Consider the following 15,239-nt stretch of genomic DNA (forward strand, 5'->3'; position numbering starts at 1 on the left):
ATTCCATGTTTTGGAGAAAAAGACAAGAACAGACTTGCCAAGGCCCTTTGATCCAGAAATATATGAAAAGGGGAAGGAAGCCAGGGCTGGCTCTCAGGAAGGTGTTCAGGGTTCCCACCACCACTGCCTGACAAGCTACGAGAGGCTCTGCTTTCAGAGCCAAGGCTATCGCTGAAGTTCACAAGACCACCCCTCCTTCAAATCAAGCATGGATCTCTGCATCCATGGATCTCCAGTTGGACTGGAGTCTCCAAAGAAGCCAGAGTTATGACCCAAAAGTGAATGGGAAAATATGAAGACTAAAAAACTTCATAAAAAGTACATCTCCTTGCCCCTCAAACCTCCAGACTGAACTCCTCTCCTTCTGCCTTCCTCCAGATTGATTCCCCTTCCTCTGCCCTTTCCACAGAGCCCTTCACCCTGTTGCACCTGTCACCATGTCAAGGAAGGTGGGTGACAGGAAGACCAAGCCACCCCCACCCCCACTTCCCTGCCCACCTGCATGTTTCACACAGTTTCAGACAAAACCTAAGGCAACCCCTGGGGGCAGATTCCCAGCCCCATGTTCTGCAGGGTTGCCACACCACCATCTGCAGGATAGGATTCCCCCCACCCCATCCTTCCAGAAAAATCCCACCCTTCCAAATTCTTCCTTCCCAGGAGGGGAAGAAAGACTCAATGAGATGGGGGACATGTGCCAGGATGACAGGGTTGAGCAGAGCCATCTTCTAGTTGTTCTCCATTCTACCTCCCAGGAAGAGACACCTGTAAGGGTCACACAGCGTAGGCCTGGAGGGGTCCAATGGAAGTCCTTTGTCCTGTGCAGAGGCCACACAGGCTTCCAGGATGCCTTCCCGTGCATTGCGTTGCCACAGCAACTGCGTGGGCCCACCAGTGCACTCTGTGGAGAAGATGCCTGAGGACGAAGGTCTGCATGGTTAGTAATAACAATCAAACACTTAGGACTTGGCTTCCATCTTGGCATTTGTCTGAGGTGCTTAGCACAGAGTGGCCTTGTGAACCAGGCAAGGGAACTGGCAAATTCAGCAAATACCATCTGGATGGCCAGGAGGTTTCTCCGAACACCCACCCATTTGAAGGTCCCGCCCCCCGCCCCAGTAGCACAAGCCCCTAACCATGTGATTTACCTGGAGAGAATGATGACCCCTCCCTCCTCCTCCTGAGCCATGCCCTTGTATTATCTTCTGTGGCCATCCAAAGGCCCTGGTCCTCTCCACGTGCTTGAGGACAGGCACTCTGCAGTCTGCAGTCTGGACATCTGGCTCCGAGTTCCAGCTTTGCCACTTTTGAACCTTGTTAGCTCTCCTGCCAAATGGAGGTGCTCTGGCTGTCCCCCATACTCCCCCCTTCCCCACCCAGCAGGTAGACAAGTATACAGTGGGACATGTAATGGCTTTGTGTGCATGGTGCAGGTCTGGAGTTCCAGTCATGGTTTGGACTCCAGCACAGCAAAGACAAGTTGACCTGAGATGAGGCCCTATGCAGGGCTGAGTGGCCTCTGTGGCTGGAGGGGACATACACTCTCCAAGGAAGCAAAGAGAACAATAGCAAGTGGCTGGTACAGTGCAGGTTCCCAGTAAAATGTCATCACATCTAGTTCTCACAGGCTCATGTGCAGAAAGAGCTACTTATAATCTCCAAATCCCTCCAGAAGATGGGGAAACTGAGGCTTGGAGAGGAAAAACCACCACCCACCTTTTAATGGCAGAGGTTGGTCCAGGTATGTAAGATGCCAGGCCTAAGAAACTTTCACTCCACCATGCTGCCCTATAAGGGCAAGAAGAGAGTGTTCTTGCCTTTCTCAGGACCCCAGAGCTAGAAGTGGCAGATATAGGGTTGCTGAGGTTCAGGGTCCTGTGTCATGCACTGTGCATGTTCCCACAGCCACTCAGCCTCCACCAGAAGTACTGACTCCCCCCACAAAAAAAAATAGGTCTAACCCAATCTGGTTCCCTGGTGACACTCCCATCACAGGGCCCACCTACTACAGGGTGAAGGTGTACTTCTATCTGAAGATGTAGTAACCCCACCTTGCAGGAAGTTCCTAGCTATGGATAGCTCCTGGTGAATATGGTGCACTCAGTGAACCAGCTAAGGGCAACTGAACAGCCAGTGCCATGATGGATTTTCATCACATGGATTTGGATTGGCTTTCAGGAATTTGCGTAGAAATACCCTGTGCCCACTTCAGCAAGTTAAGGTATGACCTGATTATGGTGTTGCGTGGCCCTCTGGAGCAAGAGATACCTTGATCCTGTGGCTGCCTTCCCCTCTCTTGGGGCTTCCCACACTCCATGCTCCTAAGGCTGGGCCCCAGGAGGTTTGCTTCCCAGTGTGTTCATCCGCGAGAGAAACAAGGCCTGCAGGAGTCCAGAGGAGGACATCACTAAGTCCACAAGGGGGCAAAAGGGGCTTTGAAAGGAGTGGGGTACTCCAGCTCCACCTCCCTGCTGCAGAGCAACGGGGAGACCCTCAAGGTGATGGAATCCTGCATGGCATATTTCCCTGATCGAAAGGAAAGGTGACATAATCATGGCAGGCACACTTTCTGAGATCAGAATGGAGAGGCCTGTGCTCTACAACTTGCCAGAGCAAACAAAAACAGATAAAAAAAATTAAAGCCCTTGGTGGTCAGGTGCAGTGCCATAACAATTCCCATTTCTAGGATAGTAAGTGAGGGGAAGGGCGTGGCAGTTATTGCACTCACGGAGGTACTGCCCCAGGGGCTTACGGGGACCCTGTGACAAGCATGTCTCTGTGCTTTCTGTCTAGGTATAGCTGGACAGCCCCCACAGGACTGTTTGGGGAGTTTAGGTTGACGCTCGCCCCACGTGGAAGAGGTCCCGGGGAGAGGTCAGAAATCTGAAGCCTGCTTGGGCTTTGCAGGGAGACCCAGCATCCATGGAAGCCTCTCTTGACGGTGCAGTTAGGTCCCCTAACAGAGGAAAACAACATTTACTATGACTTATTTATTCACAATAAAAGCAGTAACCACAGAGGTTCCCAGAGAGACAAACATCAAATGCGTAAGTCACAGCTACAGGACATCAGCTACATCATCTTCTTGCCAACAGTTCCTCAACCTGAGGGACCGAGCAGACAAAAGCAGATTGTGGCCATTCTACAAGACTAAGGGCCTGGACTCTTCAAAAATATCAGTATCAAGAAAGACAAACACAGTGAGGGAGATGCCCTCAATTGGGGGGGGGTTGGAGACAACAAGACAAGCAGGTGTGGCACGTAATCTTGGATGGCGTCTTAGATTCACAAACAAGCTCTGCAGGACATTTTTGGGACACTTGGGGGATTCTGCATACAGGTTATATTAGATAATACTGTATATACTAAATTCCTTGGGTGTGACAAGGGCACTACTAGTAGGAGAATGGGCTTGTTCATGGGAGATATACAATGTTCTTTGGCTGAACCACCTAAAAGTTGTAGACATCGTGACTTTATTCTCCAACTATCTCTGAGTGTTTCAGGGGGTAGGATGGGGGGTACTGAGGCTGGGAGAGTCTGGGTGAGAGGTAAGGGAGACTCATGGTGCTACTCTTTCAACTTTCCTCTAACTGAAATTTTCAAAACAGAAAGTTGGTGGGGGTGAATCATGGTCATAGACTTTTGTTTTCTTGAAGCAGCAGCCTCTATCAAGGTGTGGCCACAATGGAACCACATAAAGTGAATCTATGCCTAGCACTTTGGGAAAGCCAGAATGCACTAGGCCTTGGTCTGTGTGAGGACCATTTTTCTCTACCATTATTTGTGTCTATTCATCTTTCCATCTCCCAATATCCTGCCAAATGATTTTTTGGCTTTCTTGTTGGTGGTTCAACCTTCAAATGTGCCCAGTGACCAGAACATCCAGGCCAAAAGTCTTTGTGGGTCAAATTCATTTTGTGCTAAGTGCTCATAAATTCCACCCATGCTGTCCTGTTCAGGAGAAAGCTACAGAGGCCCAGGAAGTGAAATGACTTCCAGGAGCCCAGTAAAACAAGACATAAGGAAACAGATCCTGCTCTGCCACTCTTTCCTCACCTAGGATGCTTCCAGGGCCCACAAAGACCTTGAACTCCAGATGAAACATGTTTTAGAAGTTCGAATGCCAAGTCACACCGCTTTCAGAACTCAGGCACAATTCACAGGCTAAGGCAACCATCATGGTGGTAAAATGGACACGATCCAGCATATCCCTCAGATTTCACACTTCTGTGGATTCTCTTAATGGGTATCTTAATTCATTTTCAAAAGACTATGACAGAAATAAATGGGGCCAGAAGTCTCAGTGATGAGCGATTGCTTTCTCCTCCTCTCTCTCTCCTCCCTTGCCCTCCCAATGAACATAGACAATTGAGTGCTCTGAGTAATGCTCTCTCCAGCTTCCAGCTGCAAGTGATTGTTGCTAGGAATCAGAACCCATAAGACTTTCATATATGGATGAGGCAGAGAGAAACAACCCTCCTCCACTCATCTGTGGATTTCTTAGTTACTCTCCAGATGTTCTCTCAACCAGATCCCTGCGTGCAGAGAACAAACAAATAAGCTGATCTGTTGTGACCATGCTGAACGCAGGCATGGCCCTCGTTCATGAGGTACAGAGGGAACACACAGCTCTTCTGAGAGCAAATGGAGCTTCCTGGGCTGCCTCCTTGGTTTCAAGACAGAGTGGTACAATCAGAAAAAAAACAGATCTGGCCCCCACTGTGGGGCTACCCAGGAGTCTCAAAGCCCAGAGAGGGTAGTTCATTCTCATGTAAAATGTCCAACAGGCTAAAAGCTGAGACAGCACCTTACACCTGAGATTGGTACCCAGAAGATCAAAATGGGATGGTTTCTAGGAAGCAGTGAGCCCAGGGCTCTGGGCTAATTCACACCATTGCACATTTCCTCCTGTCTGTGATGGAGTAAAGATGGAGATCACTTAACGGGAAAGAGTTCAAGTGAGTCAGAGATCTCATTGAGTATATTCAAGGCATGTTGGCTTCTAGGAACTGGATGGTGAGCCAGTTCCAGTGTTCCTGGTAGAACACAGCTCTGCTTGGGTTCATTCTAGCAGAAGCTGAATCCCATATGCAAACAACCTGGTGGAGTTCACCTCCCTTGCTGAATGGGCATGGTTAACTGGAGAAAGGGATAACAAGCACCTGGCCAAAAGATATTGCCAAGTGTACAAGGGAGGAAGAGAGGCCTAGGCCAGAGACACAAAAAAGTCCAGTAATAGGGATCTTTGGAAGGCTGTACACAATTGCAACAACACAAGCAGCCAGGACAACAGCAGAAGGAGTAACAAGTGAAGACCTAGATTCTGGCCACATGACCTCAAACAAGTGTTGGCTCTCCTGGACCTCAGTCTCAGCCTCTGAAAATGATGGAGCTCAGTGGGTAACTCACCTGAGCTACCCTGGCTAGAAGGCTCTCTGCCTCTCCTGCTGGCTGCATTGTGAGCTCTCCACAGACAACCCACTCTTGTCTTCTCAAGAGAGAAGAGCCCTGGAGACCTTGACTTCCCCCTCCCCTTATCCTAAGAGCACTTCACTGGATGTGCCCAGAGAACACCTTGGTCAGGTCCCATTCTAGGTAGCAGATGGACCACTGGAAAAGTTCCACTCAAAGGGAAGCAAGCCAGGGTTCACCTCCACCCCTAAGCACTCTGACATTGAACCTTGGAAGAGAAGATTCAGTGTTCATCCTTCAAAGACTGAAATAGCAGCAAAGATCAGAAGGCTACAGAAGCAAGACAAAGTGCAGGCTGCCTTACATGTTTCGGTCAGTGGTGATCACATGAGGAGAAGAAAGACTTTATCCTACGGTCCTGAATCCTACAGGAAGGGAGTTGACTCTGTGAGAATATACTGTTTTCTATATCTCCCTGGGAAGAGGGGTGCTCCCTGTCACTCGAAGCCTTCAAGCACAATGGTCACTGTATGACCACTCTGCACAGATATTTCAGTGGGAAAACCAGCTCTGAAGGGAGACTGAGCCTATGTCCCTCTGGCTGACTTCTGGGCCTATGCCTGCCCCTGTGGATACACAGAGCAGGGTCCCTCATTGGAGAGCTGAGTCAGGACACATTGGTGTGGGCAAGTCAGCATTTTGGACCCTTCTGGGTCGGGACTGAGATTGCTGTCTCAGTTCTGTCATCCTCTTAGTGCCTCAGTGCCATGTACAGATCAGAGGTGATCACACACACCCCCCATTTGAGGGCAAATCTTACAAAGGTTTTCAGGGGGGTGATTTCTACATGTATTCCAGGCAGTCCTCCAAGGCATAAAGTACTCTGCAGATATGCATTGGTATTGTCATGCCTATGACCGCCTAGAGCCAACAATCTCTTCATAGAGAAAAAATTTCAAGAAGAGCGATTGCTTCTATTCTCTGAACAGACTTTTGAGCCCTGTGGTGGGCATTCCATAAAACGAAATCTCAAACAAGTGAACTGATAAAGACCTTGAAGGTTGATAACTGTCAACTTTGGCCAAGAGAGTCAGGTTCACAGACTCCTTCTGAAGGTCCTGTGTCCTAGACGAAGGGGACATTTCAACACAGGGTGTAGCATTAAAGTGCATGCATAGCCTTTCCAGAGGAGTCTTGAATGCTCCTGGGTTCAGCCCAATGGCCCACATGCTTGGGACTTGTGGCATTTGGGTGCTGTGTCCTTTAAGAAATCCTGTAGACCAGTGAGCGTGCTCCTTCTGAGTAGTGCGGCCAAGGACCATTCATTTCCATCCAAGAGCCAGGAACTTCCAGTGTACGAAGGAGTGGGAGGATGAGTGAATGGGTGAGATTAAGAAATGGCAGGGATGACGATGAGAGAAATTAGAGTCCCTCAGTGAATGTGGAGGCCAAACTGTCCTTTGTCACTGCCATCATAAGGGCCTGCAATGTGCCATATTCTCTAGCCTAAACTATCCCCTAAGAGATTAGCATATCTTCCCTTGGGGGTCATCCCTATTTAGAGTGGGGAGGAATTTCTCCACTACCTAGACAAAAGCATCCCCTGAGATTGACAAGTTCCCAGTAGGCCAAGATACAGCCTCTAAACTCTTCCTGAGACCAACATGAATATTTCCCTATTTACAGATCAAATGCAATTAGACAATCTTTCTTGAAATATATATATATTCTTTCTTTTTAAACGAGGAATGCCCTGTCACTTTTTATGAGGAAAAGAAACCACATCCATGTACTAATACCCATTCTCATCCAAGCATTCCAAAACTATAATTCTTATTCATGCAGATAGATGCTGCACAAAATGGTCAAACGTCATCGTCATCACTAAGAGAGAAATAATAAAATAGATACTCTGCGGTTCCAACAATTTTCCTGTTTCCCCTGACACTTCCAGCTGCACAGTAAATTGTTGGACTGGAGATGATCAAATTAAAAATGCCTTGAATAAATTAATACTAGTGACCTTCGATTATTCCATTGCTACATCTGTTTTGTGTTAATAATGCATACCAGTTTCACAAAGTGCATACTTTTTTAAAATTTCTTTAAACTGGCACGCTAAACTGACCCATCTCGTCTTACACATCCACCCCCTGAACAAACGTTAATACAATTTAGAACCTAGCTTTTAGGAACTATGGTCCTGATACATCTGTTTATGGAACAAGAAGATTTGGCAAGATGATAAATCAAAAACTTCATGGGCTTTGTTTGGAAGCAGCCTAAAGCAGGCTACTAACAAAACTGTGAGAGGGGAAAGGGAGTGAATACCTGATACTTTCCATCTTGTCACACAACACACACACACACAGAAGCACACACACTCCTAGGGCACACGTGTACACGCAGCCACCCAGTCCTTGGGGAGGAAGAAAGGAGTTAGGTCAGAGACACCAATATGGGTGGGCAGTCAAAGGCTCCCAGCTTTGGTGAGAAACTTCAGCCTGGGCATCCTCTCAGCTCTGTCTCGGTGCTCTTGGTCTCACACCTGTCCTAGGAAAGCCACCCCAGGAAAGGGGGCAGGGTGGGGGAGAAATGTAAGGCATACTTTGCTGGGGAGGAAGGAAGAAATCCATGCTTCATGCTCAGGTGCGAGTTTCAGAGAGGATGGGCCTCTATTTCCCTTTGGACTGCTCTGCCTGGCTGGAAAGGTGGGAAAGAAATGAAACCAGGAAGGGAGCGAGGAGAGAAAGTAATGGTGATGACCATAATAACAACAAAAGATAATAATAATAAATAAATAAGGAGGGAAAGACGAGTTGGGCCAATGGAACTTACATCCACATGACAAATGACTCCTCCGTCCTACTCCCCTCCCCACACTTAGACGGACTTCCGACGGCGGGTCAGCCTGAGGTTGTCGGCGAAGCTGTTCAACCCAGGCGAGACGGAGCTGATGGGAGACGGCAGGAGGCTGTTCTTCAGGGTGCTTGGCGAGATCTCTTCAACCTTGTAGGAGATGGAGTGCACGGCCTGGGGGGCAAGCTTGGCACGGGTACGATAGCAGGAGCAGGAGCACACGGACTGCAGGTCGCCGCCCTCGCCACCCTTGCACCGACGGGACCGGCTCGGCTGCGACTCATCGGAAACGTGGATCACCACGCTATTCTGGTGGCCGGGGAGTGACTCTCTGTCCTCCACCTCCCGCCGCTCCTCGTCGCTATTCATGGTCAGGAACCTGAGGACCACGAGGTTGAGGAAGGCCCCGATGACCGTCAGCCCCACGAGGATGTACATGAAGCTGAAGGCCACATAGAATGGTTTCCTCTGCAGGGCGCCCTTGGTCTGCAGCGCGACGTAGTCTCCGAATCCGATGGTGGTCAGCGTTATGAAGCAGTAGTAGTAGGCGTGGAAAAAGCTCCATTCCTCGCACTGGGAGAAGGCAGCCGCCCCGATGCACAGCGTGCCCATGCAGGAGAAGAAGCCCACAGTCACCATGTTCTCCATGGACACGTCGGTGTTGCGCATGCCGCAGCACTTCTTGATACGCTTCAGCAGGTAGCGCACGAAGGTGTTCATGCGCTCGCCCAGGCTCTGGAACATGACCAGCGTCAGGGGGATGCCCAGCACTGCATAGAACATGCAGAAGGCCTTGCCTGCGTCCGTGCCAGGTGCCGCGTGTCCATAACCTGCAGAGGGGACGAAGAACGGGCACAGTGGTCAGAAACCATCCTGGGAGGTTTGGCTTGGAGAGGAGTGGAGTTGGGGCATGTCCACCTCTTGAAAGGAGGGATAAAAAACCAAGGGAACAAGTTAAGACAGCGCTGGTGGCTGTAATCCTAGGTACTCAGGAGGTAGAGATGAGGAGGATCAGGGTTGGAGGCCAGCCTAGGCAAATACTTTGCAAGACCCTATCTGGAAAATACCCAACACACAAAAAAAAGGCTGGTGGAGTTGCTCCAATGGTACAGCACCTTCCTAGAAAGTGTGGGGCTAGAAATTAAAACCCCAATACCACCTAAAAAATGAGACAGAGAGAGATGGAGAGAGAGAGAAAGGGGGGAGGGGTGGAGAGAGAGAGAGACAGAAAGAGAGAGAACAAGTTTTTTTTTTTTAAAGGCCCATGACAGCTGGGGTGCAGTGGGAAAATGGATTGGGATTCCAGATCTAAAATCCTATAATCCAAAACATTTTGAGAGCCAACATAATGCCACAATTGGAAAATTCCATACCATGAAACTTTGTTCCATACACAAATTTACTTAAAATATTATATAAAATTAACTTCAGTTTCTATGTTTAAGATATTTATGAAACATAAGTGAATTTCATGTTTTAGAGTAGGTTCCAATCCCCAAAATATCTCATGATGCATGTACAAACATTCCAAAATCTGAAAAAAATCCAGAATTCCCAAACACTTCTGGTACCATGCACTTTGGATAAAGAGTGTTCAATCTATACCATAACCTAGGAGGCAGAGAAGACTCCAACCAAGGAATGTCATTTGTTTGACATTGGGGAGGTGTGGGCAATTCAATGTTCTTAAAGCAATATGATTTTTTTTATTCATATGTGCATACAATGTTTGGGTCATTTCTCCCCGCTTCCCCTGGCCCCTTCCTTTCCCCTCCCCCCCTTTACCCCTCCAACCCCTCACTACCAGACAGAAACTATTTTGCCCTTATCTCTAGTTTTGTTGAAAAGAGAGTATAAGCAATAATAGGAAGGACCAAGGGTTTTTGCTAGTTGAGATAAGGATAGCTATACAGGGAGTTGACTCACATTGTTCTTAAAGCAATATGATTTTTAAAAGGAAACAGCATATTTACTACTAAGAAAACTACAAAAGTACCAAACCCAAGGGAGAGAATGAAATATGCCCACCATGGATCCACATGAAGAGTGAATATTCAAAGAAGAATGACTGCTGTGTGCCAGGCATTATGCCTACTCTTTTTACACACATCTTCTCAGTCTAACCACCTCATGACCCTATAAAAGAGGCATAATGATTTCAAACCCGCTGGTAAGAAAACAGAGTTAGTGACTTAATAGCAGGGTAACCTGACTTCTTCAGAGCTGGGATTTGAGCCCAGAGTTTTCAACCACTAAAGACGAGGCCAAAAGCAAGACTTTGAGTGAAGAGAGGTAATGGGACATAAACGCCATGAGTGTAAGATTTTTTTCAACCTGTTTTGTTCCCTGCTGTATCTTGTGTAGATACACAAGAATATAATGGAATGTATAAACTTGTGCCACTGTGCAAATGAAGCCTTGGTGTAAAAAAGAAAACAATCCTCAAAGACCCCATGTACGTAGGAACTTTTGAAACTCCTAATGCAACCTCACAGCCTGTCACTTCACCGAGCCCCTTCAGGAGCTAGCAGAGTCAATGCCCCATGTGCTCACACTCAGATGAGGACAATGGTGCAAGAAAGGTGAAGTTGCTTTCCAGGGTCACTCATCTGGCCAGTGATAAGCCAGGGCCAGGATTGGGTCTACATAACATGACAAAAAGAATGCAAGTCCCTGTAGGTTCTAGTTCAAGTTCTAGAATGAATACTGCCCAAAAGAAACCTAGATCATGCAGTGTTTAGACTGACAATTTGGAGGATAGACCTGGTCTTACAACATCTCAATTCCTGCTGCATCAAGGAAGGCTTTGCTTATGTTGTCCCAGATCCCACGCTCACAGTCACTTAAACACCTTTGTTATCTTGAGCCTTGGGGAACCTCTGCCAACTCAAGTTTCTTCATCTGACATGTAGGGTAACAGTGTTCCAAGGAGGGTTTCTGGGTGGATCTGCTGAATCCAGAGAGCACCCTACCTAAGACTCAGTAGGAACTTACCTGACCTGAGCTCTCTGCCCGCCACAGTCTCTGTTCTAGTCAGTGCTCCTTTTCTGGAGTCTCTCATGTAAGGGTCAATCTGTTAGTCTCTCCAGGAGGGCTTCTCCTCATCCTCCTTAGACCTCAATCCCACCACCTCAGCCAGTAGTGTGTTCTGAGCCCTCAGAAACTCCACAGCCTTACAAAACAAGAGAAATGGCATGACCCGAAATTGTAACCAGGCCAGAGATTATTATGGAGAGACTGGGAAGCTGAAAGGAATATCCATATATATTTCAATAAAAATTATCTAATCAAAGATTGGAGAGGAACAAAGATTGAAAAAAAAGAAATACATAAGTCTCTGGGCCTTGAGAATAGTATCAGAAGGTGTTCCAAAAGAAAAGAAAAAAATCAAATGAAACAGGAAAAGATAAAAATAAATGATGGCCAAAATTAACAAATTAACCAGTTCTGGGTGTGATATATTTAGTGACACCAGGTGCCAGCCACCCCCACCCATACCTGTTTGATGAAAGGCAAATAAATTATAGAATCCAGAAGCTCAGTGAACCTCAAGCAGGGTAAATGCAAAGAAAACCACACGTCAGTCCAATTGCAGAAAGCCAAAGATGGACCAGAAATGAACCAGAGAGAAATGGTAACATCACATGCTGCAGAGGACAGCATGCCAAATACTGCTGACTTTTGATCGTAAACAATAGGAGGTGAGAAATAGTGGAGTCATGTCTTCACACAACCAAAAAACAAGCATTATATCCAAAGAAAATAACCTTCAAGGGTAAAGTCAAAATGAAGACATCTTCAGATTGAAAACACTGGGAAAATTCATTACCAGTGGATCTGCAAGGCATGATGACTGGAGGAAGTTGTGCCTTGGGGAAAGGATCCCAGATGGAAACAGGTCTTCAGGAAAGAATGAGGCACATCGTGGTAAAAATGTTGGTAAATATAAAACATGCAGGTGGAAACCCACATTTCCACAGAGCTCACCTGTGGAGCGGATGCAGAAGCCAGATGGGTGATGGAGAACAACAGGAGGTGGTTAGAAACCTATTAAGTGGTAATGCTAAGAGTTCTGGGTATGATTTAGTGGAGGAAATCAACACAATGTTTTCTGGGACAAAACCTACATACCAGGTGCCAGCACCACCTCCATCCCTGTATGTGAAGATCAGAAGCAGTTTGCCCTCACATGGTGGGGACTTGGTACACCTGCACATGTCATCTCAGGATTATAGCTGTTCCCCAGTCTGTCATGATACGGAACAGAAGAACTTGAATGTGTTGGCACCACAGGACATCTCACTGGCCCATTTCACTGGTGATGTGCCTCAGTGGGACATGTGCATGACAGGGTGTGGGAGACAACTACTGTCAATACTAAGGGCCCATCAACATTAATAAATTTCCTAGGATGCTTACTGACCCACTGGGAAGTCAAGGTGGAGCCCACTATGGTCCAGACCATCATCTGAGGGAGAGGGTGTCATTCCTTCTCTTTCTCCCACCGATTTTGGTCGGTCTGTGAGCTGCAAGAGAATGGGGCCCAGTCCTGATACAGCTCTGGGTCCAGCATAGAGGAGGTCCTTGGAGCCTAGAGAGATGCCTCACTATGCAAAATAATTTCCATCCTCCCAGGCCTTCCTGGTAGTCCTGGCCAAGCTCCAAGTCCACCTAAAGGCCAAAGTGACCCAGGGGCAGCCTCACCCAGCCTGCTTTTCATGGCCCCTTGAATGAGCTTAGTGGATCCCTCTGCTCTGTCCTGGGAGTGGCTATGCAGAGAGAGAGGCTCTTCTCTCTGCTGCAGTAGCTAACAAAATAAACCAAAGTGAATAGGCTCCATATTCCCACAGTGGAGACAGGCAGAAGAGGAGGGTAATAAAAGTAAGTCATCCTTTTTATTGGATCTGGGATTCCCCCAAGAACCAGCTGAGTGAAGAGAAAATGCTCCCACACCAGTTGTCTTGTACTCTCCACTGCTTTATGAGGTTTTCCAGAAGCATGAGAGCCAATAGGAAGAAGCCCCCTAGCCTGGCCGCCATGCTAAGCTATATTTCATTGAAGACACTGTAGTGCCCAGTGAGCTCTTCTGACAGTAAAAAGATGAATAAGGAAGCCTGTGTAAGGTGGATCGGGACCAGCCTCACTCCCAACACCCAGTGTTTCTCCCTAAAGCCTACCCTGAAGCCTCCACCAGAATCCATCAAGCCCTGCTGTGACTTCACACTACAGTGCAGTGTCACCAAATGGACAAGATTGCCTCTCCCTACCCCACAACAGGCCAAATGAATTTGAGCTCAGACTGCCACCTAGGGACTATGGGCAGTCACCTCCCTCCCTCAGCCTCCTTCTTCCGCCATGTTTACTATGACCATCCCCCCTTCCCCAGCCAGGGAGCCTGGTGCCAGGTGAGGGAAGTCATGGCTGCCGCCAGCAGCCCACAGCTGCCAGGGGACAGACTACCCAGTCTAGAGAAGAAGATGGCCACACAAGCCCTTGGGCTTCAGGAAATTTGTTGCTGGGAGAGAATGAAAAATTTACAAAGGACAGGCTGAGGTTTGTGCTGGGGAGAATTAAAATAAGCTCAAATTCCATTAACGAATGACTCCGGGAGGATTTGAGAAGGAGCTTGCTGGAAAAGGGAGCTGCCCTCGGCCCCTGGAGCTTCCTGGCTGGTTCCCACTTGGTACCGCAGCAAGCATCCATCCCACTCATCCTCCCACAAACGCTGACCTTGCGTGAGCCCCTGAATGAGCTCAGCATGACTAAAATCCAGGTGTCTGTAAACAGCGAAAAGGAAAATGATTCATGTGCCCTGTGCAGCGTGGAGGGCAGAGGGTAGGCAGGAAGGACCATCAGGAAGCTCCTGTGCAGCATCAGAGAGTCCCAAGTTCTGAGTCTGACCATTTCCCACATACAGCCATGACCTTGGGCAAACTACCTGGATTCTGGAACCTTGACTTTCTCTTTCATTAAAAGAATGAAGTAATTTCTCCAGTTACACAGCACTTTACAGTCTGTAATGCTTTCCTGGACTCATTCTTTCATCTGCAAGGGTTGTCAGTGGTCACAGCTGCCCCATGTCAAGTCACCATTCTCACAGTTTCTACTGATGCCATTCATGGGCTTGGCTTATCTCCAGGTCTCCTATTCTACCCAAGAGTGAACAGTGCTTCTCATGGTCTCTGACCGGATCACCAGTCAAGCCCTCAACCAATGAGGATTTTGCTGGAACAAAGGCTTTTATTTTTTCCTGCCAGACTTAAAGGGCACCATAGTGTATGATCTGGTGCAGCTACAGTCATTTTACCATCATGAGGAAAATGTCTCTGATCCCAAAGATGAGGAAGCCATTCTGTCCCTGCATGTGAGTCCATCCTACAGTTAGGCCTACTCCCAGTTATCTCAGTCTGTCCCCCCAGTAAATCTGGATTCCACTACTGTTTTGAGTAACACTCAAGCAGGACTATAAATAAGGAGTAACAGTGTTGCTAACAAAGTGTTTTGCAGTTCACGCCTCCGCATTTCACAAGGTGCCTCTTAAAGCCAATTCAGATCTGTGCAGGGAGGTGGCTGGGGAGTGACCAGGTCAGTGGCCATGTGAACAGCCAGGTCCTCTCAAGGAACTCAGTGGCCAGGATTGTGGGCTGGGGTGACTCAATCTCCAGTTTTAAAAAGAAGCTGGAAATAAGGCTTCTTAAAATGTGGGATCTAATTTGTGTCTAATTAAACATGCTGATAGATGGCCGAACAGAGGGAGATCAACCAGACCAGTGTTTGTTTAAAACACACCTCACATATGCGCCAGAAACGGAGAAAGGGGGAAAGACAGAGGCTGGTAAAATGCCAGGCTCCCCACCCACTGGCCACCATCTCCACCTTCCCTGACCCCTGCGAGGCAGGACAACCAGCTGGCTGCTTTCATAGACCCACAAATGAAAGCAGCAAAGGCACCTCCCCATCTGGCC

At 47.9% G+C, this 15,239-nt stretch overlaps 1 protein-coding gene across 3 annotated transcripts in view; it reads right to left on the bottom strand.

Moving 5' to 3' along the window:
• Positions 1–505: 505 nt before the first annotated feature.
• Kcnk9 (potassium two pore domain channel subfamily K member 9) overlaps positions 506–15,239 on the bottom strand; it is a 51,945-nt gene continuing 37,211 nt past the window's right edge. The window contains exons 2-4 of one of the 3 annotated variants that reach the window (XR_012446458.1): positions 8,254–9,104; positions 1,149–1,326; positions 506–916 (exon numbers count right to left, since the gene is read on the bottom strand). Coding sequence is in view for 2 of the 3 variants with exons in the window: in XM_074069277.1 (XP_073925378.1) it covers positions 8,299–9,104 (806 nt within the window). In the remaining variant the exon portion in view is untranslated. Of the gene's footprint in view, positions 917–1,148; positions 1,327–1,363; positions 2,957–2,977; positions 9,105–15,239 lie in introns of those variants that run through there. The other 2 variants (XM_074069277.1, XM_074069276.1) reach the window with 2 other exon arrangements.

This window comes from Castor canadensis, chromosome 3, assembly GCF_047511655.1.
Source record: "Castor canadensis chromosome 3, mCasCan1.hap1v2, whole genome shotgun sequence".
Taxonomy (NCBI): Eukaryota; Metazoa; Chordata; class Mammalia; order Rodentia; family Castoridae; genus Castor; species Castor canadensis.